Source organism: Aspergillus wentii (assembly GCF_001890725.1).
Source record: "Aspergillus wentii DTO 134E9 unplaced genomic scaffold ASPWEscaffold_6, whole genome shotgun sequence".
Taxonomy (NCBI): Eukaryota; Fungi; Ascomycota; class Eurotiomycetes; order Eurotiales; family Aspergillaceae; genus Aspergillus; species Aspergillus wentii.
Genome location: NW_024467837.1, coordinates 2,235,118 through 2,257,787, shown reverse-complemented (window position 1 = coordinate 2,257,787; position 22,670 = coordinate 2,235,118). Strand labels below are relative to the sequence as shown.

General features: G+C 51.5%; 14 protein-coding genes across 14 annotated transcripts; 7 read left to right on the top strand and 7 right to left on the bottom strand.

Moving 5' to 3' along the window:
- Window positions 1–13: 13 nt before the first annotated feature.
- On the top strand, window positions 14–1,659 carry ASPWEDRAFT_115097 (uncharacterized protein; the record flags this gene model as incomplete). The annotated part of the gene is made up of 5 exons (XM_040828552.1): window positions 14–95; window positions 164–409; window positions 472–1,278; window positions 1,338–1,511; window positions 1,562–1,659. 5 exons carry the CDS (start codon window positions 14–16, stop codon window positions 1,657–1,659), a joined length of 1,407 nt encoding a protein of 468 aa, XP_040687164.1.
- Window positions 1,660–2,413: 754 nt separating this feature from the next.
- On the bottom strand, window positions 2,414–3,366 carry ASPWEDRAFT_43543 (GTP cyclohydrolase I). The gene is made up of 2 exons (XM_040836049.1): window positions 2,789–3,366; window positions 2,414–2,735 (listed from the first exon to the last, which is right to left on the bottom strand). Exons 1-2 carry the CDS (start codon window positions 3,216–3,218, stop codon window positions 2,422–2,424), a joined length of 744 nt encoding a protein of 247 aa, XP_040687163.1. The 5' UTR covers window positions 3,219–3,366; the 3' UTR covers window positions 2,414–2,421.
- A 498-nt stretch (window positions 3,367–3,864) lies between these two features.
- ASPWEDRAFT_115782 (uncharacterized protein) lies at window positions 3,865–5,344 on the top strand (the record flags this gene model as incomplete). Its single annotated transcript, XM_040828609.1, has 2 exons — window positions 3,865–4,657; window positions 4,713–5,344. 2 exons carry the CDS (start codon window positions 3,865–3,867, stop codon window positions 5,342–5,344), a joined length of 1,425 nt encoding a protein of 474 aa, XP_040687162.1.
- A 2-nt stretch (window positions 5,345–5,346) lies between these two features.
- ASPWEDRAFT_623252 (class I SAM-dependent methyltransferase) lies at window positions 5,347–6,293 on the bottom strand. Its single transcript, XM_040838641.1, has one exon. It carries the CDS (start codon window positions 6,133–6,135, stop codon window positions 5,446–5,448), a length of 690 nt encoding a protein of 229 aa, XP_040687161.1. The 5' UTR covers window positions 6,136–6,293; the 3' UTR covers window positions 5,347–5,445.
- Window positions 6,294–6,451: 158 nt separating this feature from the next.
- On the bottom strand, window positions 6,452–7,297 carry ASPWEDRAFT_114858 (uncharacterized protein; the record flags this gene model as incomplete). Its single annotated transcript, XM_040828529.1, has 1 exon — window positions 6,452–7,297. The coding sequence occupies one exon, from the start codon at window positions 7,295–7,297 to the stop codon at window positions 6,452–6,454; it is 846 nt and encodes a 281-aa protein (XP_040687160.1).
- Window positions 7,298–7,592: 295 nt separating this feature from the next.
- ASPWEDRAFT_174886 (FAD-binding oxidoreductase) lies at window positions 7,593–9,061 on the bottom strand (the record flags this gene model as incomplete). Its single annotated transcript, XM_040831288.1, has 3 exons — window positions 7,593–8,389; window positions 8,457–8,580; window positions 8,636–9,061. The coding sequence occupies 3 exons, from the start codon at window positions 9,059–9,061 to the stop codon at window positions 7,593–7,595; spliced, it is 1,347 nt and encodes a 448-aa protein (XP_040687159.1).
- Window positions 9,062–9,279: 218 nt separating this feature from the next.
- On the top strand, window positions 9,280–10,373 carry ASPWEDRAFT_114673 (dihydroneopterin aldolase; the record flags this gene model as incomplete). The annotated part of the gene is made up of 3 exons (XM_040828512.1): window positions 9,280–9,745; window positions 9,767–10,125; window positions 10,188–10,373. The coding sequence occupies 3 exons, from the start codon at window positions 9,280–9,282 to the stop codon at window positions 10,371–10,373; spliced, it is 1,011 nt and encodes a 336-aa protein (XP_040687158.1).
- A 509-nt stretch (window positions 10,374–10,882) lies between these two features.
- ASPWEDRAFT_174884 (aldehyde dehydrogenase family protein) lies at window positions 10,883–12,486 on the top strand (the record flags this gene model as incomplete). The annotated part of the gene is made up of 4 exons (XM_040831287.1): window positions 10,883–10,930; window positions 10,980–11,049; window positions 11,110–11,543; window positions 11,596–12,486. 4 exons carry the CDS (start codon window positions 10,883–10,885, stop codon window positions 12,484–12,486), a joined length of 1,443 nt encoding a protein of 480 aa, XP_040687157.1.
- A 267-nt stretch (window positions 12,487–12,753) lies between these two features.
- Window positions 12,754–14,636, top strand: ASPWEDRAFT_115539 (GMC family oxidoreductase; the record flags this gene model as incomplete). The annotated part of the gene is made up of 2 exons (XM_040828589.1): window positions 12,754–12,990; window positions 13,047–14,636. The coding sequence occupies 2 exons, from the start codon at window positions 12,754–12,756 to the stop codon at window positions 14,634–14,636; spliced, it is 1,827 nt and encodes a 608-aa protein (XP_040687156.1).
- An 813-nt stretch (window positions 14,637–15,449) lies between these two features.
- On the bottom strand, window positions 15,450–16,694 carry ASPWEDRAFT_174882 (uncharacterized protein; the record flags this gene model as incomplete). Its single annotated transcript, XM_040831286.1, has 5 exons — window positions 15,450–15,989; window positions 16,044–16,310; window positions 16,355–16,400; window positions 16,446–16,504; window positions 16,548–16,694. 5 exons carry the CDS (start codon window positions 16,692–16,694, stop codon window positions 15,450–15,452), a joined length of 1,059 nt encoding a protein of 352 aa, XP_040687155.1.
- A 592-nt stretch (window positions 16,695–17,286) lies between these two features.
- Window positions 17,287–19,211, top strand: ASPWEDRAFT_160274 (cytochrome P450). The gene is made up of 6 exons (XM_040829786.1): window positions 17,287–17,703; window positions 17,748–17,939; window positions 17,987–18,321; window positions 18,368–18,501; window positions 18,547–18,950; window positions 19,002–19,211. Exons 1-6 carry the CDS (start codon window positions 17,313–17,315, stop codon window positions 19,184–19,186), a joined length of 1,641 nt encoding a protein of 546 aa, XP_040687154.1. The 5' UTR covers window positions 17,287–17,312; the 3' UTR covers window positions 19,187–19,211.
- A 243-nt stretch (window positions 19,212–19,454) lies between these two features.
- On the top strand, window positions 19,455–20,224 carry ASPWEDRAFT_43536 (uncharacterized protein). Its single transcript, XM_040836048.1, has one exon. The coding sequence runs from the start codon at window positions 19,505–19,507 to the stop codon at window positions 20,144–20,146; it is 642 nt and encodes a 213-aa protein (XP_040687153.1). The 5' UTR covers window positions 19,455–19,504; the 3' UTR covers window positions 20,147–20,224.
- On the bottom strand, window positions 20,043–20,776 carry ASPWEDRAFT_43534 (uncharacterized protein). The gene has a single exon (XM_040836047.1). The coding sequence runs from the start codon at window positions 20,665–20,667 to the stop codon at window positions 20,167–20,169; it is 501 nt and encodes a 166-aa protein (XP_040687152.1). The 5' UTR covers window positions 20,668–20,776; the 3' UTR covers window positions 20,043–20,166.
- Window positions 20,777–21,268: 492 nt separating this feature from the next.
- ASPWEDRAFT_43533 (alpha/beta hydrolase) lies at window positions 21,269–22,667 on the bottom strand. The gene is made up of 3 exons (XM_040836046.1): window positions 22,475–22,667; window positions 21,662–22,430; window positions 21,269–21,608 (listed from the first exon to the last, which is right to left on the bottom strand). Exons 1-3 carry the CDS (start codon window positions 22,629–22,631, stop codon window positions 21,443–21,445), a joined length of 1,092 nt encoding a protein of 363 aa, XP_040687151.1. The 5' UTR covers window positions 22,632–22,667; the 3' UTR covers window positions 21,269–21,442.
- Window positions 22,668–22,670: the final 3 nt, after the last annotated feature.

The following is a 22,670-nucleotide window of genomic DNA, read 5'->3' as shown; positions in this document are numbered from 1 at the left end:
GCGGCACATCAACATGGCGAATCATCCCTGGGGCTCTACTTGGCGGTCTTCCACTGCATTCATTATTGTTTGCATCACCACCGCTCTTTTTGCTGGTAAGTCTCGGTTTCCAAAGTACAAGAAAAGGAACAAAGGAAAAAACATTAACCAGAGTATATTCTAGAGTCCTTCCTCTATGGCTTCATCGTCCCGATCCTCCCGTTTATCCTCGAAGACCGATCCCATGTCGACCCGGCCGATACCCAACGATTGACCTACCAAGTCCTCACGTTATACGGCGGGGTAGCAGTGGTCTCCGGCATCGTCATCGGCCAACTGGCCGATCGAGCAAAGTCCCGCAAGCTGCCTCTGATTGTCGGATTGGGCATTGCGTTTGTCGGGACGTTGGTTCTTGCGACGGCCACAGGGTGTATGCGTCTATCCTTTACTAGTCGAGAATGTGATGGATGAGGCTAATGAGAACGATAACAGTGCCAGGAGTTTTCGTCGGTCGATTTCTTCAAGCCGTCGGTGGCACCGCAGCATGGATTGTTGGATTCGCTACACTTCGGGATACGATCGAGGCGAAGGATATTGGGAAGACATTCGGTCTAGTGAACAGCTTCGTGGGCGCTGGTGCTCTTTCCGGTCCCGCGGTCGCTGGTCTTTTGCTCCAACTGGCAGGGTACTGGGTGACTTGGGGTACAGTGTTGGTGGTGATCATGTTGGACATTGTCATGCGATTCGTGATGATTGAAAATCCGAGGAAGAAGCGAGACCAACAGAAACAAGATCAACAGCCCGGCGTAACAGAAGAAACGGAAGAAGCGACTGAAAATAGCGCCCTCCTGGCTGGTAGCAGTCAACAGCAGCAAAATAGCACTCCCTCCGTCCTCTCCTTTTACCAAATCATCCTCAGCCAGCCTCGGGTGATTGTGGGACTGCTCAGTTACACCACATACTCGTCTCTGGCCGCCAGCTACAATACGACGATCCCCATCCATGTGAGAGCGTCCTTTGGCTGGGAGAGTCTGCAGACCGGGTTGATCTTTGCTGCTCTGCAAGCACCGAATATGCTTCTCAGTCCTCTGTGTGGATGGCTCCGCGACAGAATGGGGACCCGCTTGCCCACTGCCGTGGGCTTCATCTTGCTGTCTCCTCTACTCTGGCTCCTTGGAGCGGCTGACCAAACGCAGTTCCCTTGGGCGGCTCACGCTCAGGTTGTGTATATTGTTGCTATTGTCATCATTGGATGTGTCCAGAACTTGCTCACCAGTGTCGGTACTATTGAGATTACCTGTAAGTGTTCTAGTCCCCCCCTTTTTTGGGGTTGATTTTAGAATTACTAATGGGCGTAGGCGCTGTCGATGATCTCGAGTCCAAGACTCCCGGAATCTTTGGTCCCAATGGAGGCTATTCCCGAGCTTACTCACTTTCCAACGTGAGCTTCACCATGGGATTCCTCCTTGGTCCCCTTTTGTCTGGCTCTTTGGTCGACGCTTTTGGATATTATACTATGAACTCGGTGTTGGGTATGTGTATGTCCCAGGTTGATATCGACGTATGCTAATATGTATTCCAGCGAGTGTCTGTGTCGTCCTGTCGCTTTTGGCCCTGACTTTTCTGCATGGGAAGTCGTCGGTTCGTGGACAGCAACCGCAGCAGAATGAGAGCGCATAAGGGACAGGGAGATTCAATAAACGGAAAGACCAAGACTGGGCCGGGAATGAAGTTTGTCGCTTTCGTTGGATTTAGAATTTCTCCACAAGTTACTCGGATGCACATATTGAAAACTGAGCTATTTACCAAGGTATAAGAAATGAACCGGTATAGGCGCATCACAGGTAGATGTGATAAAGTCATCACTATATTTCAGTCTTCTACTCGAGCTTTTGGCTATTCTATCCTGGCATGTCGAATAGACCAAGGGCAAATCTACTTCAAATAGTCCGAATGTTTAATCTATTCATAACATACTCTCATTGACGTCACACCTATCGATTCACAATCCGAATCAGACGAATATCTCCGAGTCAAACAATCTCCTCAAATCTGAGGTGTGCGTGCGTTCGAAAAGTAGTGGACAGCGTGCGTGTTTATCTCCTTTCAGGGGCTGAGTGCTCCACACATTGAGGAAATCTCTCACCAGAGAGCATTTGCTATGCATTCAGTCTAGCGTGCTGGGGCTGTACGCTAAACATGTCTCGACGGGAGCTCGAACTCCGCAATCCCTTTCGATATATCTTGTTTGAGAGATCGACGAATAAATTACAGTACACGTTCCGCTGGCTTGCGTGACTGCCAAGGCTGCTCCATCGTTGGGTATTTCAGTTCACAACAGTACGTTACAGTCCCACTCAGTTCAAGGTAGTCGAACTCCAACTCAGCTTGGTGATTTTTTTTTCATAAAGTCCTCTAACTCCCAATGTAGCCTAGCGAAAACTATCTTTGACCCAATCTGAGTAATGTGTAGAACTGCTCTCTTGCCTTGTGGTCATCCTGTAACACTCCAGTCATGCTGTACGTGATGGTCATTGCCCCCGTCTTTTGGACTCCCCTCATCACCATACACATGTGGGTGCATTCGACGACGACTGCCACCCCCTTTGGTTGGAGCACCTGTTCAATCGCATCGGCCACCTGCTGCGTGAGACGCTCCTGAACTTGCAATCGGCGTGCGAAGACTTCTGCAATCCGTGCCAGTTTGGACAGTCCCAGAACACGGCCATTGGGGATATATCCAATGTGGATCTTTCCTGTTAGCAGACGAAATAGAAGAGAAACCAGAAGGCAGTATTAGATACCTTTCCCATAAATGGCACCATGTGATGCTCACACATGCTGAAGATGTCGATATCCTTGACGAGAACCAGATCATGGTGGTCCACCTCAAACACGGCATCGTTGGCCACCTCGTTGACATCCTCGGAATACCCCTTGGTGAAGAAGAGAAGAGCTTTGGCGTATCGGTCGGGGGTCTTGACCAGCCCTTCCCGATCAGGATCTTCACCAATGTGTTGCAGCACTTTCCTCGCTGCATCTGCCAGTCCCTGGTGACTCTCGGAGTCGTCTCGTCTGGGCTCGGACTTGTCTTCTTGACATAACGATTTGCTTTGTACATGCACGGGCTGGTACTGTTGATTCGACGTTGGCCAGAGAGGAAAACTGCTACCTTGGTCTTTTATTTCGGTCAATCTTTCCTCTGCTGGGTTGACTGAGGTTGTCGAATTGACAGTCATTGTGATTGTCAAGTTGAGTATCAATTAGGTCAGATGGAACGAATGCTGAGATTGCTCTGGGTAAACCGTAAGCCGGATCACGAGCACAGCCAGGGACATTTGTATGTATGGAGCTGCAGCTCCCTTGGTCTTTTAGGAAACCCAAAGTTCGCTACTGTATTGCATTACCATGTACTGTCATCCCCTAGCTGTATGTATGTAATACGTGTAAGAAAGTGGCCGTGGTTGATCCTGTAGATCCTGTATTCTAGATTGTAATACAATAAATGAAGTGGCGCGCAACGTGGTGGATACCTCAGCTCAGCTGCCCCAGATAGCGCATATTATAGTTTCTTCAGGCGGAATACGATTCCCTCAGATACTATAAATTACACTGTATTTTATGCCTGGATAGATGAGAGCTGAGTTACCCCGCCGATCGGGCTGGGAAAAGGTGGAGATGCTTGATGTGAGGCAACTCCAAGAATATACTAGCTCATACGTGGTATACAGTACCGTATCAATAAATATCGAGGTACTTTTATCTAGGTAATGGAATGGCCTAGTTGATTACCCAGCTGAGTTGCCATGATCGATCCATTTAAAACCTTCAGATCACTAACAAACTGTCCACACTTCGCAACCTCAAATATTGTAACCTCCGACGATGGGTTCTATTCAAGACAACCAAAACCAACAAGGAATCCTCGATAGCCTCGATGCCCGCACGGCCATCGATGGCTTCATCCGAGGTCTCCCCGCAGAGGCCAACATCCTCCTCGTGGGCTGTGAAGCATCGGTTCCCCTCGCTGTGAAGCTCACTGAAGCTGGCCATCATGTCTGTGGAATTGATATCTCGAAGCCTAGCAACAGAGATGCAATGCTCGGGGATCAGTTCTTCCAAACAGCCGATATGAGAGATTACTCGACCGGCAACTTGGACGCCATCGTGGCGGTCTTCTCCACGTATCATCTCACAGGCGCCCAGACATATTCGCAATTGTTCAAATTCTCCGAGTGGCTCAAACCCGGCGGCCGGATTCTCCTTGGTACCTCGGTAATCGACAGTTTGAGCCTGAACGGCTGCCACGACTGTGTTGATGAGCGCGTACGCTGCTATCCCGTCCAGTGCCTGGGGAAGCAGATGGTCGCGGCCACAATCCTGTCCAAAAAGGGCTGGGCTGGCATGGCTAGTAATGCAGGCTTGTCTGTTGAAAAGGAGGTGGATGTCGTCCTGGGACAAAGTGAGCGTCATTATTTCGTGACTTTCTGCAGGACGGAGCAGAAACACCCCCTCATGGGGCCCTATCCCCTTCCCCAGTCGTATCGGGGCCCTCACCGTCTGAGCGAGGCGGCCTGGCATCCTTTTGCTTCCCGCCTGGTGCGCGATGAGTTTGATTTCGTCCTTGACGTGCTCAAGCATAACCAGAAAGTATTGGATGTCGGTAGCGGATATGGAAGTAAGTCCCTCGTTCGTGTCCGACTGATAGTATCACACAGTCTAACAGTTGACAGAACTGCCCAAAGAAGTCGCCGCTCGCACCGGCAAAGCATACTCGATCGAGCCCAATCCCGATCGAAATTCGATCCAAGCCACCAACGCCGAAAATGCGGGCATTGAGCTCGCACAAGGAACTGCGGAGAACATCCCCTTCCCGGACTCAACCTTTGACGCAGTCGTAGCAATGTGGGTGCTGCACTACGTCGATGATCTTGAGAAATCCCTGCACGAGATGGCCCGAGTCGCCGATCGCTCCGCGCCCAACGCCCGCCTGGTGGTCGTCCAAGGCGCCCCGGACAACGAAATCATCCATCTGATGAACACGGTGTGCCCGCCCATCAGTGCAACGAATGGCCGTCCCAACCATCAGGGATATCTCCTTTCGACGGCAGCAGAGATATTCACCAAGTGTGGGTTCGAGGATGTTTCCGTCCATCGGGTCGATGCGTTTTGTGAATTCCGCGACGAGGATCTGGAAGAAAGATGCGACAAGGCGGCCGAAGTCGTGGCGGGGCTGTGGTGCTTGGATGACGCCAAATTTGATGACATGAAGCAGGCTCTTGTTCCGCGGCTGCGGTTCCATTTCCTGGACCGGCAGTATGCGGTGGGCGATCAGGCGGTTGTCCTGGTGGCCAAGCCTCTGTAGACAGACATTGATATCATACAAGCCAGTTACTATCATAACATATTGATCTACAACATATTTTCTCCGTTTCTGTGAATCTCGAAAGACTATACAAATATGTCCTAATTCTTCACCCTCGCAACAAAATACTGATGGTCCGGATCCGTCTTATGCGCCTCCCGGTCATCCGACGCAAACTGATACCGGAGCTCGGATTCCATCTCGAAGCCCTCCCCGCGCAAAGCATCATACCACCCTTCCACCGTCGCCGCACTGCCCACAAAATCATGGCCCATGAAATACATCGGTTTCTGATCGATCCACTTGCCCGACTCATCGTAGAGCGACCTATCGTCGAACATGCAATCGCTGGGAATCGTCGCGATCACCACCCTCCCCCCGGGCTTCAACCATTCCCTGAACTTGCCCAGCATCTCCATCGTCTGGGCGTGGGAGATGTTGAACAAGGAGAAAATGGCGAAGATCGCATCGAATCTCGTCCCGTCCGCGGGAGTATACTTGGTCATATCCGTCTTTTCAAACTCCGCCTCCAAGCCGGAGGAGCTGACCTGGCGTTCTGCGATCCCGAGCATCTGCTGTGAGATGTCGATGCCGGTGACTTTGTGGCCGGCTCTGGCCATCCGGAAGGAGACTGGTTTTCCGGTGCCGCAGCCGACGTCGAGAATGCAGGAGTTGCGGGGGAGGAGGGGGAGGACCCGGTCGATGATTTGGTGGAGGCTTGGGTCTTCGGAGAAGGCGGCTTCGTAGCGTTTAGCTATTTCGTCGAACATGGTTTCTGCCATCGTATCCATTTTGTCGGGTGAGCTGTCGCGGCTGGGGGGATGATGCTTTGGAGAATGGTGGTCTCGAGCTGGGGATTTGAAACAGCCTCTATCTATTTAGTTTGTTGACTGCAAGGCACTATATACATGGATACATCAATACGGTAATACCGTCAAAGTCAATCTATTACGTAGACACGCGAATTGTTTGGTACGATCGACACTTTTCCGCTGGGTACCTGGGCGAGCTGGACAAGCTGGAACCGTGAAGACTTCCATCCCAGAATCGCGGCGCCCTTGACCGACCCACACGGTGCCTCCAGGCGACTTGTGCACGTTATCATGACTAGCCAAATACCAGAGCCCGAACCTCGATGCTCTCTCGATCCCTGGCGCCAAGCGGGGTTCGCGGATCCTCAAAGGCAGAATGCGGCACAGCCACCGCCACCTCGGGGGCCTTGGTGGAATCAAAACACTTCAACAACAAACACTCATCGTTCTCCATCCCAGACCAATACAGCCACTGCTGCTGGGGATTGTGCCGGACTCCGACAATCTCGCCCGTGCGATGCGGCAGGCGGAACTCGATGGGCACCAGGTCGGCCGGGTGGACATGGGCGCCACTGGCGACCGCCAAGGGACAGGATTGCACGGCGCCATTGATCGGCTTCCACACGTTGATTATGCGGTAGCGACCCTGCAGAAACTGCTCGGCCTGGGCTTCATCAGAGACAGACAGTCTGACTCGCCGGGCGGCGGCTTTGGCGGTTTGATCCGCGTGCGCGGTGAAGAGCGGCTTGGTGTGATCGGTATTCTGTTGTCGGCGGATCACATGGTCGAAGATGACGATGGTGTGGGCGCCAGGAATCCGGTTGAGAAGCAGCTTCTCCACTTCCGGGTAGTAAACCTGTTCGACCGCCTCGTCGGAATCGAAGGTCTCATATGGGATGGTGGGGAAGACGTGCTGCAGGGTCTGCACGGCATCTTTGTCGAGGGTGTACTTGTCTTCCTGGCCGCGCATGTCACTGAGAGACACTGGCAGAGCGGGCTGGCGGTAGTTCAGCATTGGTGAGCCATCTTCGGGCTGCTGGCCATACTGGTAGGGGACGGAGCCATCGACGGGGTATTCGAAGAAATTCAACGTGGCCTCGACGGGGCCACGGGGGATGTAGTCAGAGTTGGGAGCAGGCATTGTAGATGTGAGTGAATGGGATGCTATCGAGTTGACAAGGCAACTTGCCTGAGATGCTAATATATGAGGGGAAACTCAGAACAGCCTGTAATACCGCTAGTAATAATGAAATGGGTATGTTTTTCGTCCAGTGGAGCTTGGTGTCTTGTTTAATTACTCTGTATGATCGGCAGCTGTGGGCCTGTGAAAGCTGCCCTGTGTCTGATTTCTGACCAATCACCGCAAGTCAATTTTAGTACTGCCAGTAATAATCAAATGGATATATTTTCCGTTCAGCGGAGCTTCGTATCTTGAATTAATGACTCTGGACTATCGGCGACTGTGGGCCTGCCAAAAGCTGCCCTGCATCCCATTTCTGACAGATCGCCGCGAGTCGATTTGCCCTCTCTTCTCCATAGTACCAGCTGGCGGCCATCGAGCAATCGGACTCCCCGATGTAAGCGCCCACCGAATGCAGCCTGACTCTGGCCATCACCTCATCCACCCAGGCCCTGTACCGTGGCGCCTCACTTTCAGCTTCGCAGATGGAATATATGCAGAAGTGATGGTCTGACTGCATCCCAAATGCCATGTCCGGGAGCGTCCGTCTGCTATGCGGATACATGGGATACCAGAAAGCCGACGATTTCCCCGGAGGGAGGGCCATAAAGGCCTCTTCCAGCGTGGCGACAACATTGACATCATCATCCAGAAACACGTTGTCCGTGTAGTAATAGTGCGAATGGGGGTTGGCCTTTCGCTGGTTGCCGTAGAGATTGCCCAGGCTGTCTTCCTGGCAGACCCATTCCGTGATGGCGCCGGCTGGTCTGGTGTCCTGGACTTGTTGCAGGATTGTTTGCGCTCGGGCGATGGTGGCTTCCATGGACACAAAGTAGACCAGGAAACGGAGGCTCTCGGGTGAATTGCTGTTCCCGGGATAATGAGCTACCATGACCACCTCGGTGTTGTGGTCGGATTCGCGGATCAGAGACAAGACCCATTCGAATGCTGTGCGATATAGGGAGCGAGGGTAGATGTAGCCTGACGATCGAATACCCTCTGCTGGAGCCGACCTCAACTGTAAATGGAATTTGGTGACAATACCGGGGAATGCTATCCGTGTTAGATCAATCATGCCAGAGAAGTCCTGTCCAAGGCAAGGAGAGTAGAAACTGCTTACCAGGCCCTCCCCCTCTTGCAGCCCAGTAGAGATCCTCATTCTGCTGGGCATTGCAAAGCAACAGCTCACCCTGCGCGGTGATGACCTCGACAGCCTCGAGGCTTTCGCATGCCCAGCCCCAATTCTGAAAGATGATCAGGATGATGAATAGTGAAGAGGGTAGATGGTACCGTGCATACCCTTGCATTCAATCCCATTCCACCCTGCAACATGAATCCTCCCAGACCAACATCCGGACAATGGCCTCCAGGAAATACGAATCCATGCTTCATTGCCGCATCATTCAACTCCTCGCTTGTAATACTGGGCGTGGCTGTTGCAATCCTCTTCTCTGGGTCCACGGCCAGCTCTTTCCACTTGCCTAGATCCAGAAGAATGGAACCATCGTGGAGACTCCAAACCGCCATGGAGTGACCCCCAGAGCGGACTGCAATCTGGCATTTTCGCTCGTGGGCCAGTCGAACGCCTTCAAGAATGTCGTCCGTGCTGGTGACTTGGATCACGGCTGATGGGCGATGGGGAGGACGTCGGAGATTGAAAACACCATCCAGACACGCCGTCTCGTAGCTGGTGGGATCTTCTGACTCAGAATTGAGGATCTGCATTTCAACGGATGGCTATGACGAGAGGTGTAGCACACGAAGACATCCAGCGTTCGGAACGGATTGAAGTATTCTGGTTGACGCTGTGGGTGTGCATTGTGATTGGCTCCTCCACTGACCCCACATCTACAATTGTTTCTTTTTCTCCTCAGGTAAGCAGCGATTGACCATCACGGATATCACTGATAGCTAGACAAGAAACCAAAGTCTTTGCCAGTAAAATGTCTACAAACACATCTGGGATCAACACCAACCCCCGCCCCCCAATTGTGGACACCATCCAACTCCGCAACATCCAACTCTCCTTACCGGCAGCGCCAGACCCATGGCATCGTTCTGCATATCCGCAAAGCTGTACAGCCACCCTCAAGCTATCCTACGCCTCGTCTGAAGCATCAGCAGAAACGGACGATGTCGGTCTGACCATCGACTATGGAAAGCTGTATCGCTCGTTTGCCAAAGACCTCGGTCGTCTGGGCAAAGAAACGGACGCCGGTGCTTTGATATCAAATGGAGAAAGAGTCGTCAACCTTGATGGGGTTCGACTCGAAGATGTTCTACGTGGAGCCATGGGCGAAGATGTCCGATTGACTGCGGGAATCATCGCCAATTGCTGTCTGCAACAGCTGGATGAAACTGCCGTGAGTTATCTTCCTTCTCCCCGGTTTCTCGATATTTCATCTCATCGTGAATAGCTACGTGCAGCAGGTATTACAAGCAATGCCTCTCCACCTGCCGTCGAGAAAGATTTTGGCCGATTCCAAATCCGACTTGCTTTCCCCAAGGCCATCCTCCGTGCCGACGGGGGTCTTCAGTACCGCTGTGTCACGGAACTGGGCCATCTTGAAAGCGAGGCCAAGGAGCAGAGCCAGCGCCGGCTGGTGGTCTTGGTAGAGGAATTCAGAATTGTTCAAATCCGAAGCTACTGCATCCTCGGCATCAATCCTCACGAGAGACTCGAAAAACAGGCCGTCTTCACTACTTTGCGATTCCAAGGACCTGGCCTGCAGGAGTGGAGTACCAAGTTTATAGACAACTACCAAGAGATGACTCGGGTGGTAGCAGAGGTAGGTTGACTCCTCACAGGGCATCCAAATTCAGTGACTTGCAGTTATTGACTGTCCTCTAGCGCGTTGAAGCCACCTCCTTTGGCAGTGTGGAGGCACTTGCTACTCTGATTGCTCGGATTGTGACGATGGAGTTTGGCCATGAGGAAGTGACCGTTTTGGTACAGAAGCCGAGTGCGCTGGGATTCGTCGAGGGGGCCGGTTTGGAGTGTACTCGCTCGCGGGCATATTTTGAGAAACGATCGTAATCAGCTGGTCTCATCAAGTCGTCTGAGCATAGGCGTATGTGATGAATGTGGTTAGGTGGGGGTTATGGGAAATGCATCCGGATCTCTACATTATGGGGTGCCCTGGATCCACCATTATTCATGCCAATCGAACCTCACCGACATTCGTATGTAGAAAACCACAACAACTGGCCAAGCTCTTTTTGTCTTACCTTTGCGAAACTTTGGGATTTGATTGATCGACGATTGTATCTTACAAGGACCCACTGTGGAGATTGTAAGATCAGTACCTACCGTAACACTGTAATTCAGTATATTACAATAGTGGTAAATGTCCTCTTATATGTGGGCAGATACTTGCCTGGTTGGGCTGTGAAATCAATCAGAGATTTATCTCCACAGGAGCGGAGCAGTTCAGCTGTTGTACTCTGTGCCGTTCACTCCGCACACATCATAATAGCATAGTAGGACTGAACATTTTGAGCATCAGATGCAGCGTTATCAAAGTCAATACTTGTCGACCGAGCACAATGGCAGCCAACGACTCCTTTGAAACCCGCTTATTTATCAATGGCGAGGTAAATCCCTTTTCCCTCCTCGTCCGTGCAATCGCTGATATCGATCTAGTTTCGACCGTCCAGAGACAACAAGCAGTTCAAGGTCAACAACCCCGCGTCCGGCGAGTTCATCGCCCAAGGTGCGTCCATCTCTCACAAATCGAGCACCTGTATTACTAACCTCACCCCCCCCCCCCCAGTGCACGAAGCAAGCGAGCAAGATGTAGACGATGCCGTCGCAGCAGCAAAAGCCGCATTCCCAGCCTGGAGAGACCTCGGCCCCGCAGAGCGAGGAGCCTATCTTCGCAAATTCGCCGACCTCATTCTGGAATCCCACGAGACTCTGGCCCGGATCGAAGCCCTGTCTAGTGGAAAGCCCGTGAGCCAGTTCTTCGAGAGTTTTGTCGCGGCGGACTTCTTCCGCCACTTTTCTGAGGCGGGGTGGAATGCCCAGGGGACTACGAGTCTTCATACCAAGGATCATTTGAATCTTTCTGTGAAAGAGCCATATGGTGTGGCGGCTTGTATAACGCCATGGAATCTGCCGATTCTGCTTTTTGCTTACAAAGTTGCTCCTGCGCTGGCGGCTGGAAATACAGTCGTCCATAAGAGTAGCGAGAAGTCGCCGCTGGCAGTAAGTCGCGTTCTTCTTATCTTCCCCTGTCAACCTGTCTGACATGAAAAAGGCAACACATCTAGCAACGCTTGTTGGGAAAGCAGGATTCCCACCGGGCGTGTTGAACATGATCTCTGGCTACGGATCACCCGCCGGTTCCTCTCTGGCTGCTCATATGCAAGTTCGCTGTCTCAGCTTTACCGGGTCACCCCAAACTGGCCAGAAGATCCAGACTGCTGCTGCTGCTTCGAATATGAAGCATGTGCACTTGGAACTGGGTGGAAAGTCGCCTTCACTGATCTTCCATGATGCAGATATCCAGGCAGCCGCGGAGCAAACCGCAATGAGCCTGACCTTTCTAAGTGGACAGAGCTGTATCACCAACTCGCGAATTTACATTGAGGAATCTGTCTCGGATACGTTCATCCCATTGTTCAAGAAAGCCTTTTCGTCTTCGAATGCGGGGAATCCTCTCGACCCCACCGTCTCTCGAGGGCCTCAAATCGACGAGCAGCAACAAGACCGAATCAAGGCCTACATTGACATCGGCCGACAAGACGGCACACTCACCATGGGCGGTGGCTCCGGGCCAGGCCTATTCGTCGAGCCAACCATCATTGAAGACGTGGCCGAAACCTCCCAACTCATGCGAGAAGAAGTCTTCGGACCGATCGTGACGATCAACCGCTTCAAGACCGAATCCGAGGCCGTCGATCGGGCCAACCAGTCCGAGTTTGGACTTTACGCATCCGTCTTCACCAAGGATATTGACCGAGCCATGCGGGTATCGAAGCTTCTCGAGGCGGGAACTGTGGCGATCAACTGTACTAGCCCTACCATGGCGATGGATATGCCGTTTGGCGGGTACAAAACGAGTGGTGTGGGCAGGGAGGGGTACATGCATAGCTTGGATAACTTTTTGGAAACAAAGTCGATTCTCATGCGTGTTGGTCGGGCATAGTGAGTGAATATCGCATTGGACTCAAGACCAAACGGATTGCATCATATTCATTACGAAATTACCCGTATTGTACCGTAATACACCCCCCGCCAAAACCATAATACCCGACTGTTTACCTGAATGTTTCCATGTATTCACGCTATGAAAGATTGAACCTCTCAGCTGGATGTGGGATGGCCACCATGAGTGATAAATGATCAGCAGTCCCTCCTTCATCTCCTCTTTTGTTTGCGCATCGAGCCTGCGAAGCCGCAATATTCTGACACCATGGCCATCCCAATTCCCGCGCTGTCAACGTTCAAAGATTTCGACTACGTCATCGTCGGCGGTGGAACAGCTGGGCTGGTCCTAGCTGCGCGCTTGTCCGAAGATCCCACGATCACCGTGGGCGTGCTTGAAGCGGGAAAATCGAGGTTGGGAGATGAGAATGTGGAGAGTCCGGCGGGGATGGGCAATTTGCTTCATAATCCTGAATATGACTGGGTTTACGAATCGACGCCTCAGGTGTGTTCTGCTTGATTCTCTATTATTTTTCGTGGGTAGCTGATTGAATCCTCCAGGCAGGAACAAATAATACGGTCCATCATATTGCCCGGGGAAAACTGCTCGGCGGATCCAGTGGCATCAATTATCTCGCCTACTGCAGACCAGCAGCCCAGGATATCGATTTCTGGGAACAGCTCGGAAACAAAGGATGGAATTGGTCTGAGCTCCGGCCGTATTACCATAAAAGCGAGAGTCTCCATGGGAAGGCCGGGCCCGCGGTTGAGAACAAACCGGACTTTTTCGCCAACAATCCTCGGTCGCATGGGAGCTCTGGGCCGATTCAGACCTCGTTCGCGCCCTGGAGAGTGCCCGTTGAAGACTCGATCATTGCGGCGTTGAGCGAGCTTTCCGGGGTGGAAGCCTCCAAGGATCCTTGGGATGGTGATCATCTAGGCATTTATGGATCCCTCTCTGTGATTGACACTCGCAAGGGGGGAGGGAGTCGAAGTTATGCCGCGACGGGGTATTTGGCTCCTATCATCGGCCGTCCGAACCTCCAGGTGTTGACGGATGCTACAGTGTGCAAGGTTCTACTCGAGCAGAGCGACTCGCTGACTGCGCGTGGGGTAGAATTCTCTTACGATGGTGCCACCCACTCGGTCCATGCGAGGCAGGAACTCATCCTTTGCGCGGGAACAATCCAAAGCCCACGCCTTTTGGAGCTCTCGGGCATCGGTGATCCGCAAATACTCGGCGCAGCGGGCGTTGAATGTGTTCTCCGGCGACCAGAGATCGGGAACAACTTGCGCGAACACCCCATGACGTCCATCACCTATGAATTGGCAGAGGGTCAGATCTCCTTGGATTCTCTGTTCAACGAGTCAACCGCTCTCGCCGCTAAGCAGCAGCTGCTAGGCACCGACGGCGGTAGTGATTCGTTGAATGGGGCCATGGGGCTGGCAGGCTTCTTGCCATATGCCAGTCTCGTCTCGACCGAGGAACTCAACAGCATGGTGTCCCAGATGGACGACGAGGAGGTTTACCCCATCGAGGAGAAACAGGACCTTGCTGCACGACTCCGGAATCCCAAATACGGAGCAGTGCAGGTTGTCGGCTGTCCGGCCAATTTCGACGTGTCAGCTGGACATGCCGACCAGCGCAGGCTGATGGCCGGCCCCCCACCGGGTCGAAACGCCTGCTACGCTTTTCTCCTGAGTTTAGCCACCCCGCTTTCTCGGGGCAGTTCGCACATCACCTCTGCGGACGCATTTGCTGTCCCTCAGATCGATCTCGGCTTGCTCTCCCATCCCATGGATGCCGACGTTCTTGCTGGCGGCCTAGACTTTGCAGATCGCGTCTTCCGTTCCTCGCGAGTCGCCGACAAGGTCGCTGGACGAGTCGATCCACCCCCCGAGATCAACCTTCGGGATCGGAGACAGGGCCGTGAATTTGTCAGAAGCCATACAACAGTATTCAATCACATGCTGGGAACCTGTGCAATGGGTCATGTCGTGGATGAGCGGCTGCGGGTGAAGGGGGTGAGCGGGTTGAGAGTGGTGGATGCAAGTGTGTTTCCAACGCAAATTTCGGGCAACATCATGGCAACGGTGTATGCGGTAGCTGAAAAGGCCGCAGACATGATCAAGGAAGATCACTTCAAGTAGAGGAAATGCGATTTCCTTGTTTTTAAGGACATAATACACTTCTTTATGTGGGTTCAACGGAAAGCACATGCTGCAGGTCATCCACGGTTCGTCACGCTTCGGCACACGCCACCCATGCGAGTCCTCTTGAGGATTCCACTTGCGAGTTATTACGATCCATGACCATATCGTATGCGCTATGTAGGGGTCTGAGGTCTTATGCAGACCTTAGAGTGTATTGAGAATAGCGCGGGCGGAGTGTGCTCCTTTGAGGGATTCTAGATGTAGTCAATATACCGCACCGCACTGCGGGTCATGAGCAACAGTATCCAGCAAGTGCTCGACCATCACTGCTGTGAGAATCGTCTTGCCCGCACCAGGCATTCCTGGGCAGGCGCATCACGGAATCGCCCCTGCAATTTGCACACCAGCTGTATGCCGGTCAGAAAGTCGCCTACACCAAACCCGAAGCTCATTACCGGCTTAATCATAAAAGGGCAAAGTTTCAGGAACAGGTTGAAGTCTCTTTAACATTTCGTCTTGTCCGACGGGGCTGTGCATTGATAACAGCTGATGGGATGCGGGGTAGCAAATCGCTGAGCAATGATTGGCCAGTTGTATTTAAGGCTGCTGAATATTTTATTTTGATTTACGCTCACGATGATTGATTATTATGGAATAAGTATCTTATTACATAGGTGATCGCAATCCTGGTCATGGAGATATATATCAGCAGCAAAGGCGGGATTGTGAGATATCGAAATTAAAGGACGATCAGATAGAATTCATTATATTTTGTTATTCTAGTATGTACAAATTTAGCATCATCTGTGTTCATAAACCACTTTCATTTCCCCTAGATGGCCCCTCCCTCGTCCTCAACGACGACACATCCACATCCGTCGTGATCTTAATACTACTCCCTCCCTCCCTCCTGATCAACTCCTCCTCGGACTCCGTCAACGTCGCCCCAGTGACACCCCCTCCTCTCTGACTCAATCGAAACGCCCCATTCTTCTGCCTCGAAGACCTCTTATTTCCCGACGGCAACTCATGGCTACTCGGATACACCTCGTCACCACCACTGCTACCCACAAGTTTCGTAAAGAGCGATCGCATAGCGGGCAAATTGACAGCGACCACGGCGACTTCGATTTCAATCGCCGCGACGATAATCATACGCCCAAGGACGTAGGGCGTGTCGGGGTCTGTGATGAGTTGGCGCTGGACTTCGAAGCGGCAGAAGGCGGTTATCACGGCTGTGGCGCCGAAGCAGATGACGCCTAGCACGGCTGCTTTGCGTTTTGCGCTCATTTGGAGGGCGAGGACGGTGGGGATGGGGAGAGTGAGGATGATGAGGTCGGTTATGATGTTCTATCTTGTCAGCATTCCGTACTATAGAGTGTGTTGAGTACGATGGGGAGGTACCAGTCCGGTCGGGAGCATGTTGAGGACGTAAGGATCGATGCATTTTGCGTTTGGGTATGAGGATTTGTAGATGGCTGCTTTGAAGGGCTTGCATTGGAGGAAGGCGATGAGCCAGTTGGCGATGGTGAAGAGCGTGTTGAGCAGCATGGTGGCGTAGACAACGCGGCGGAAGCGTTGATCGGGAGAGAGACGGAGGTAGAAGAAGAGAAAGGCCTGCTTGATGGTCCAGTGGACGAACATGTAGAAGACTTCTTCGATGAAGAGCCACTGTATTGTTAGTACTTATCTCAGTATAAATATGTTGTACTTACCTTGGTCATGCCAGTCAATTGGCTTGTTGATAATAATTCCTTGTGTCTGAATGCCAGTTAGCGACGATCGCATACAAACCCAACCACTTACAATCCACAGCCATAGTCAAGAAAGACGTATAAGATCGTCTGCTGGAATGTATTCACGGCCTGAATATGTTAATAAAATTCATTAATCCGATCGCAGACTCACCAGGAGAAAAACAGCCACGACATCATCCCATCCCAGCGTCCCCAACCGCCATCGACAATAAAGACGCAGGAATATCGACGACGACCCAACGGCAAAGGCAATCGAGATAACGGCATAAGTCAGCGGCTGCAGGTTCTCAATTGCCATCTTGGGATGCCTTCAAATATCCATGGTGTAATGAGCAGGAAACACTGCACAACCCCTTCATTAATCGGCGCAGGATCATCCCTTAAAACCCTCAACGTTGGCCATATTTTAGCCCTGGAAACGTCAAAATTTGTCGCGAAGATCGCCTTCCACCCTGGTCGGACGGCTCGAGCGACCGAATCCTCCCTGCAACTGGAAAAAGGAATATACATGGTTAGTTCCATCGCCTGCAGCACGACCTGACCATTGGTTTGCAGCTGGGTGAACGGCGGAGACCAAGTCGTGCAGGAGACAAAATAGCGCAATCCTTCCGGCAGCCCGTGAATGTTTAGGGCATTCGGAGAGCGCGGATTATGGGGCGCCGCCGGGATCGCCTGTTTGGGCTGTGGATAGCACGATGCTTGATGCGTTAGCGATCGCCTCGCCAATGACGGACAGGGCAATCAGATGGAATAACCGATGGTTGACAGGAGAATTAACATTAAAAACGTTTACCCCTCCCGGACAACCCCCGGACTTCTTATAACAGTCTGGCTCGCTGCGTTGCGTCTGCAGGTCGCAAAAATGGCCTCGATTGCGTCGGTCGGACTGACAGAGGCACTGCAAGCCTCGCCGTGGATGCTGGCAGGGTATGCAGCTGTTTTTGGGCTTTCGCTTCATGTGACTTTGTTTCGTCCGTCGCTGTTTATCGTGGAAGAATATCTCTACAAGTTGTTGGGGCTATATGCGACTGCCGTCATTGCTGCTGCTTTCGCATTCTTTACCGTCACTGAGTTTTCTGTGCTGCAGATTATCGCAAGAGTCGGTTTAATTGCACTTTCATTCAACACCGGCTTCATCTTCAGTCTCAGTCTTTATCGATTATTTTTCCATCGTCTGCATCGCTTTCCAGGCCCTGTTGCGTCCAAACTCACCCGCTTTTACGATGCGTGGCTGGCAGGGAAGAATGTGCAGTACAATGTCGAGATAGACAAACTGCACAGCCAATATGGCGACTTTATCCGGACTGGTAAGCTCTCTTACTATAATACAATGATAATGTTAACTGAATAGGCCCCCGCGAAATCTGCATCGTCCGCAAATCCGCCGTCCCTCTGCTGTTTGGCCCTCAATCCGACTGCCTCAAATCGACTTATTATGCGCAGGCATCGCCGGACCCGAAGAAATGCTCTGTCCATCATACGCGCGACTTCGACGATCACAGACGGCGACGGAAGGCGTGGGATCGGGGATTCAGCATTAAGGGTGGGTCTCCATCCATACTGAGACAGAATAAAGAATAACAGAAATAGCGCTGGGAACATACGAACCACGAATTAAAACCAAGGCCGACCTGCTCGTTTCACACATCGAATCGAACATCGACAAACCCCTCGATGCAACTCCCTGGTCGATGTTCCTGAGCTTCGACATTATGGGCGACGTGGGCTTCGGAAAGGACTTTAACAATCTCACAACTGGAATTGAACATCCGGCGATCAAAGGTGTGCATGACCATATGGCTGTTTTGGGTGTTTTGGGCCATGTTCCGTGGCTGCTGAATGTGCTGGGCTGCATTCCTGGTGCAACGGCGGGGTATTCGGGCTTCTTTAAATGGTGTGCGGATGAGATTGAGAGTAAGAAGGAGGTACGTTTCCCTTCCAGGTATTTGAAGAGATGTTCTAATTGTATAGCGGTGGGACTCGGAGGAATATCCTCAAGATGTTGTCTCGTGGTTATTGAAGGCATTCGTAGAGAAAGATGTTTCTGCTGCTCCGACGGAAGATTGTCTGCATGAAGATTCGCGAGTTGTCATTGTCGCTGGAAGGTATGGACCATCATCTGCTATATCCTATATAATCTGACTTGATAGTGAAACAACCGCAACGACCCTCGCCAACGTGCTCTTCTATCTCGCCAAATACCCAGCTGTCCTCACAAAACTCCAACATCTGCTCGACGAAGCCATGCCCGGTGGCCCTGATGACTGGGATTACAAAAAGATCAAAGACATCTCCTTCATCGACGACATCATCAATGAGACACTCCGTCTCCGACCCGCCGTCATGACGGGTGGCTATCGCGTGACTCCTCCCCAGGGCATCCAGGTCGATGAAGTCTACATCCCCGGGGACGTGAATGTCTTTGTGCCAGTGCAGTGCATCCAGACCGACGAACGATACTATAAACAGTCAAAGCAATTCATCCCGGAGCGCTGGGATGAGCGAAAACAGGAATTGGGGACTGAGGGAGCTCCGTTTTTGCCGTTTTTACTGGGTGAGTTTCATCTATAAATACTATGGCAGGTGCATTATCTAACATCTTTAGGACCATATGTCTGTCCCGGCAAGAATCTGGCCATGATGAGTCTTCGTATTTCCATCTCAACATTGGCCCAGAAATACAATATTACTTTTGCGCCTGGTGAGACCGGAGATGCGTTCGACAAGGGTGCGCTGGATACGTTTACGACTACGCTGCCTCCATTGCAGATGATGTTTCAGCCGAGATAGCCGTATTAGGAATATGGGGTAGATGATTCTATGTTTGTATATTGATGTTGATAATGAGAATGTTATTGATCATGTTTATCGGCTCTTTTTCTGTGGATAAGTGGATATCAGCTGCATGCCAAGGCTATTCTGCAGCTTTGACTGGATGGGATTTAGAATGTCTCACGCCCTGTATGGTGATTGGATGGGTTTTGTATACTTTACGAGCTTACTGCATTAGACTTATCCAGCCTGTAAAATGTCTATATAACCATCGATTTCTTCAATTACCATCGACCATCTCATCAATATTCCGAATATAACCATAATCATAATACAATGGCACTCTACACCCTCCTCCTCGCCCTCTCCATCTCCACTACTTCCCTCACCCTCCATCCCCGCTCTATAACTCCCCCCTCTGGCTGTCCCATCCCCACCTGGCGCGTCAACAACTTCCACTGGTTCAACAGCTCCCATAGCCTCGACTGCATCCACAACGAAGCCGACATTGCCGCAAAAGGCTGTCTCTGCGGCCGCGCCTGGTGCGAACCCAACCCCGCCACCTGCAACGGCACCATGGCCAACGTCTGCTACACCGGAATGCCAAACTACGAACCGTGGGGGTACGGACCGCCACAAACCCTTGACATCGAATTTGACGACGGCCTCACCTGCCACGATGAGTACATCGGATATCGGATTCACGATATCGGGCATGGGGAGAGTAACTGCGGGTATGCGGATCGAAGTCTAGGCAGGATTGTAGCGTTTTATGGGAGCTCGAACGAAGCCAGTTCCGTGGGGAGGTTGGAGTATACGTTGGGGAGTGGACATGCATTGAAGTGTGAGAATGGGAGTAGTATCACGTATGGGGGGAGTGTGGAGTTTGGGCTAGATTGTGTGCATGATGAGTTTTTTAATGCGACTTGTACGGCGGAGGCGTTTGAGGTGCCGGTGTTGAGTTATCAGTGGGTTTGATTGTAAGCAGTATAGGCATCCTATTTGGATATTCCGGATGAATCTCGATAGGGTCCAATATACTCCTCCAACTTAGGAAAGCCAGATAAATCTAGAGTGCACTCTTCAATCGGCGGGCTCCCGATAATCTTCAGTGGCCTTTGTATCTCCAGCACCTCCAACGAATGTTTCTGCTTGTCCAAAGCCGCAGTAAGGCCCTCCATTGTAGCACATTCCCCCGGCATGTCCTCGTATCCCTCATCATTGACCTGATAAATACGCACATGCAACAACGCTTTCGGAAACGAGAGCATATTACACAGCGCCTGCGTATCAATGCACAACCCACTCACATCCAACATTTCCAGCTGCGTCTGTCCGTGATATTTCTCCGGATTATCAATCTTAGGATCATCCGGGAGGAGATGAACACCGCTTATGCTGAGCTCCCGCAGACTGTCAATACAGAAAACAACCCCAATCTCACCCAGGAACCACTCCTCCGGTTCCCATTGGCCCCAGATATTCAAGTTCACTGTCATATTAGCGACCATTACTGCCAATGGTTAAATAGCATACATACAACACTGCAAGCCCCTCACAATCCTCCCCTCCAAAGGTGTCGCCAAACTCATCTTCCGAAGCACCGCCGCCGCCTTCTCTACATACCGCTCTTCCCTCGTATACGTAGTATCATACGTCCCAACCATATCCAGCACCTTCAAATTCGGAAACCGCTCAATCCAATGCGCTTCCGCGAACGGCGGGAGACAGTCGCACCGTGCGCCGTCGTTGCCATTGAGGTAGAGGTGCTGCATGTGGTGGTAGTGGCGGGTTGGGAGGTCGGGGTAAGAGGGTCTGGCTGCGATCTCGTAGTGCCAGTAGCTGCATAGTTTCTTTGTGGCGATTTCGTTGATGAGGTGGTTGGTGAGGGTGAGTGATTTGAGGTCTTCTGTGGAGGCGTGGTTTATGATGGTGTCGAGGAGTTCTGGTGGGAGACGGAGGAGGGGGGAGGTCATTTTGGATCGATGTATCGTTATGAAGGGTATGATAGAGATGGTGGAGTATTTATGTAGATGAGTGTGGCTATGCATGCCAGCGCGTCCTTGTATTCGAATATTATGGAATGTTCTATTGAGTGCCCTGCTGTACGGCTGGCCTTAAAATGCTCTATGGCATGGTTCGTTTTCTATTCTTATTTATCTTGGTAACTGCCTCTATAAGTTTAATATATAGACTGATAAATCCGTAATACTATGACAACGATATATACAACAAGACTCATGGACACAATGAGTCTATCTATTCAGGGCTGCATTAATGAGCTTCAATATCAAACTTCCCAGTTGCCTCAGGCTCAGACAATGCCCACTTGATGCCCTGATACATGACCTCATCGTACTTCTTCGATGGAGACAGTTTATCTCCATACCGTCTAAACCCATGAGGAAGTCCCTTGAAAACATTCACCTTGGTTGGAACACTGCACAAGCCGTCAGTATATCAAATCTCCTCAAATTGAAATGAGATACTCACCCATTCTCCGTAAGCAGCTTCCCATAAAACAATCCCTCATCTCTCAACGGATCACGTCCCGCAATACCAAACACAGCAGGAGGCAATCCCTTGACCTCGTCAGCCGTCGCATTACCAGGGTTAACCCGTCGATCATTATCCTCAATCTTGACCTTATCCACCCCCATCAACTTCGAGAAGAGTTGCATCCTAGCCACGGGTAGAATAGGCGCGAATTCATTCTGTCGATAACTCGATACTTCCGGACTAACCAGCTGCTTCAGCTGGGTTTCGTAGGCGTCACCAATCACAAGAGGCGGGATCATGAGAATCTGTCCCCTGATCTTGGGCCGTTTGGCTAGTGAGTCATCGATGCCGAGGTTTTGGATTAATGCAAGGGATGCAGTGAGCAGTGCGCCAGCGGAGATACCGCCAACGACTATTTGGTCGCTGTCCCCGCCGACTTGGTCGATATTGTCGTGAAGCCAGTGGAAGGCGTCTTCGGTGTCGTTCCATGCAATTGGGAATGGGTATTCGGGTGTGTGCCGGTAGTTGATGTTGAATACCACGATGGGAAAGTTCTCCTCAGCTAGAGAAGTCACAATACGAGAGCAAGTTGCATCTTCGGAAGAAAGAGTCCCGAAAAGGAATCCACCACCGTGAAGGTGGATATAAACAGGCAGAGACTGGGATTCAGGCACATTCGATGGCCGATAACTCCGTCCCTCGATGGAGTAACCGTCGCGTCCGGGGATGTTGTGGTCGCGGATTGTCACTCTGGAAACAAAGTCTACATTTTATCAGTTTTATCATATTAAATAGTATGGAACATACCCTGGTTAATCATCTCTTTGGCCGCAGTAGCCTCGCGGTCACTGTTCATCGCCTTTTTCAGCTCATCCAGACCCAGGTCTGTTGGCGGCTCTGGGAGGGTCGCTTCGAGAGCGATCCATTCTTCTGTTGGAATACCGTATTCGCTAAAGTCGGCCATTTTGATGGATGTGATGATGTGTTAGTGGTAAGAAACAGG

What these genes read in the sequence shown, in the direction of transcription:
- ASPWEDRAFT_43543 (XM_040836049.1), bottom strand. Translation starts at nt 3,218, where the DNA reads ATGACTGTCAATTCGACAACCTCAGTCAACCCAGCAGAGGAAAGATTG. An exon ending in TCACATGGTGCCATTTATGG is followed by an intron (nt 2,736 to 2,788) that starts GAAAGGTATCTA and finishes GTCTGCTAACAG; the next exon opens with GAAAGATCCACATTGGATAT.
- ASPWEDRAFT_623252 (XM_040838641.1), bottom strand. Translation starts at nt 6,135, where the DNA reads ATGGATACGATGGCAGAAACCATGTTCGACGAAATAGCTAAACGCTAC.
- ASPWEDRAFT_160274 (XM_040829786.1), top strand. Translation starts at nt 17,313, where the DNA reads ATGCTGGCAGGGTATGCAGCTGTTTTTGGGCTTTCGCTTCATGTGACT. An exon ending in TGGCGACTTTATCCGGACTG is followed by an intron (nt 17,704 to 17,747) that starts GTAAGCTCTCTT and finishes TTAACTGAATAG; the next exon opens with GCCCCCGCGAAATCTGCATC. An exon ending in TCGGGGATTCAGCATTAAGG is followed by an intron (nt 17,940 to 17,986) that starts GTGGGTCTCCAT and finishes TAACAGAAATAG; the next exon opens with CGCTGGGAACATACGAACCA.
- ASPWEDRAFT_43536 (XM_040836048.1), top strand. Translation starts at nt 19,505, where the DNA reads ATGGCACTCTACACCCTCCTCCTCGCCCTCTCCATCTCCACTACTTCC.
- ASPWEDRAFT_43534 (XM_040836047.1), bottom strand. Translation starts at nt 20,667, where the DNA reads ATGACAGTGAACTTGAATATCTGGGGCCAATGGGAACCGGAGGAGTGG.
- ASPWEDRAFT_43533 (XM_040836046.1), bottom strand. Translation starts at nt 22,631, where the DNA reads ATGGCCGACTTTAGCGAATACGGTATTCCAACAGAAGAATGGATCGCT. An exon ending in CAAAGAGATGATTAACCAGG is followed by an intron (nt 22,431 to 22,474) that starts GTATGTTCCATA and finishes GATAAAATGTAG; the next exon opens with ACTTTGTTTCCAGAGTGACA. An exon ending in AAGCTGCTTACGGAGAATGG is followed by an intron (nt 21,609 to 21,661) that starts GTGAGTATCTCA and finishes CGGCTTGTGCAG; the next exon opens with TGTTCCAACCAAGGTGAATG.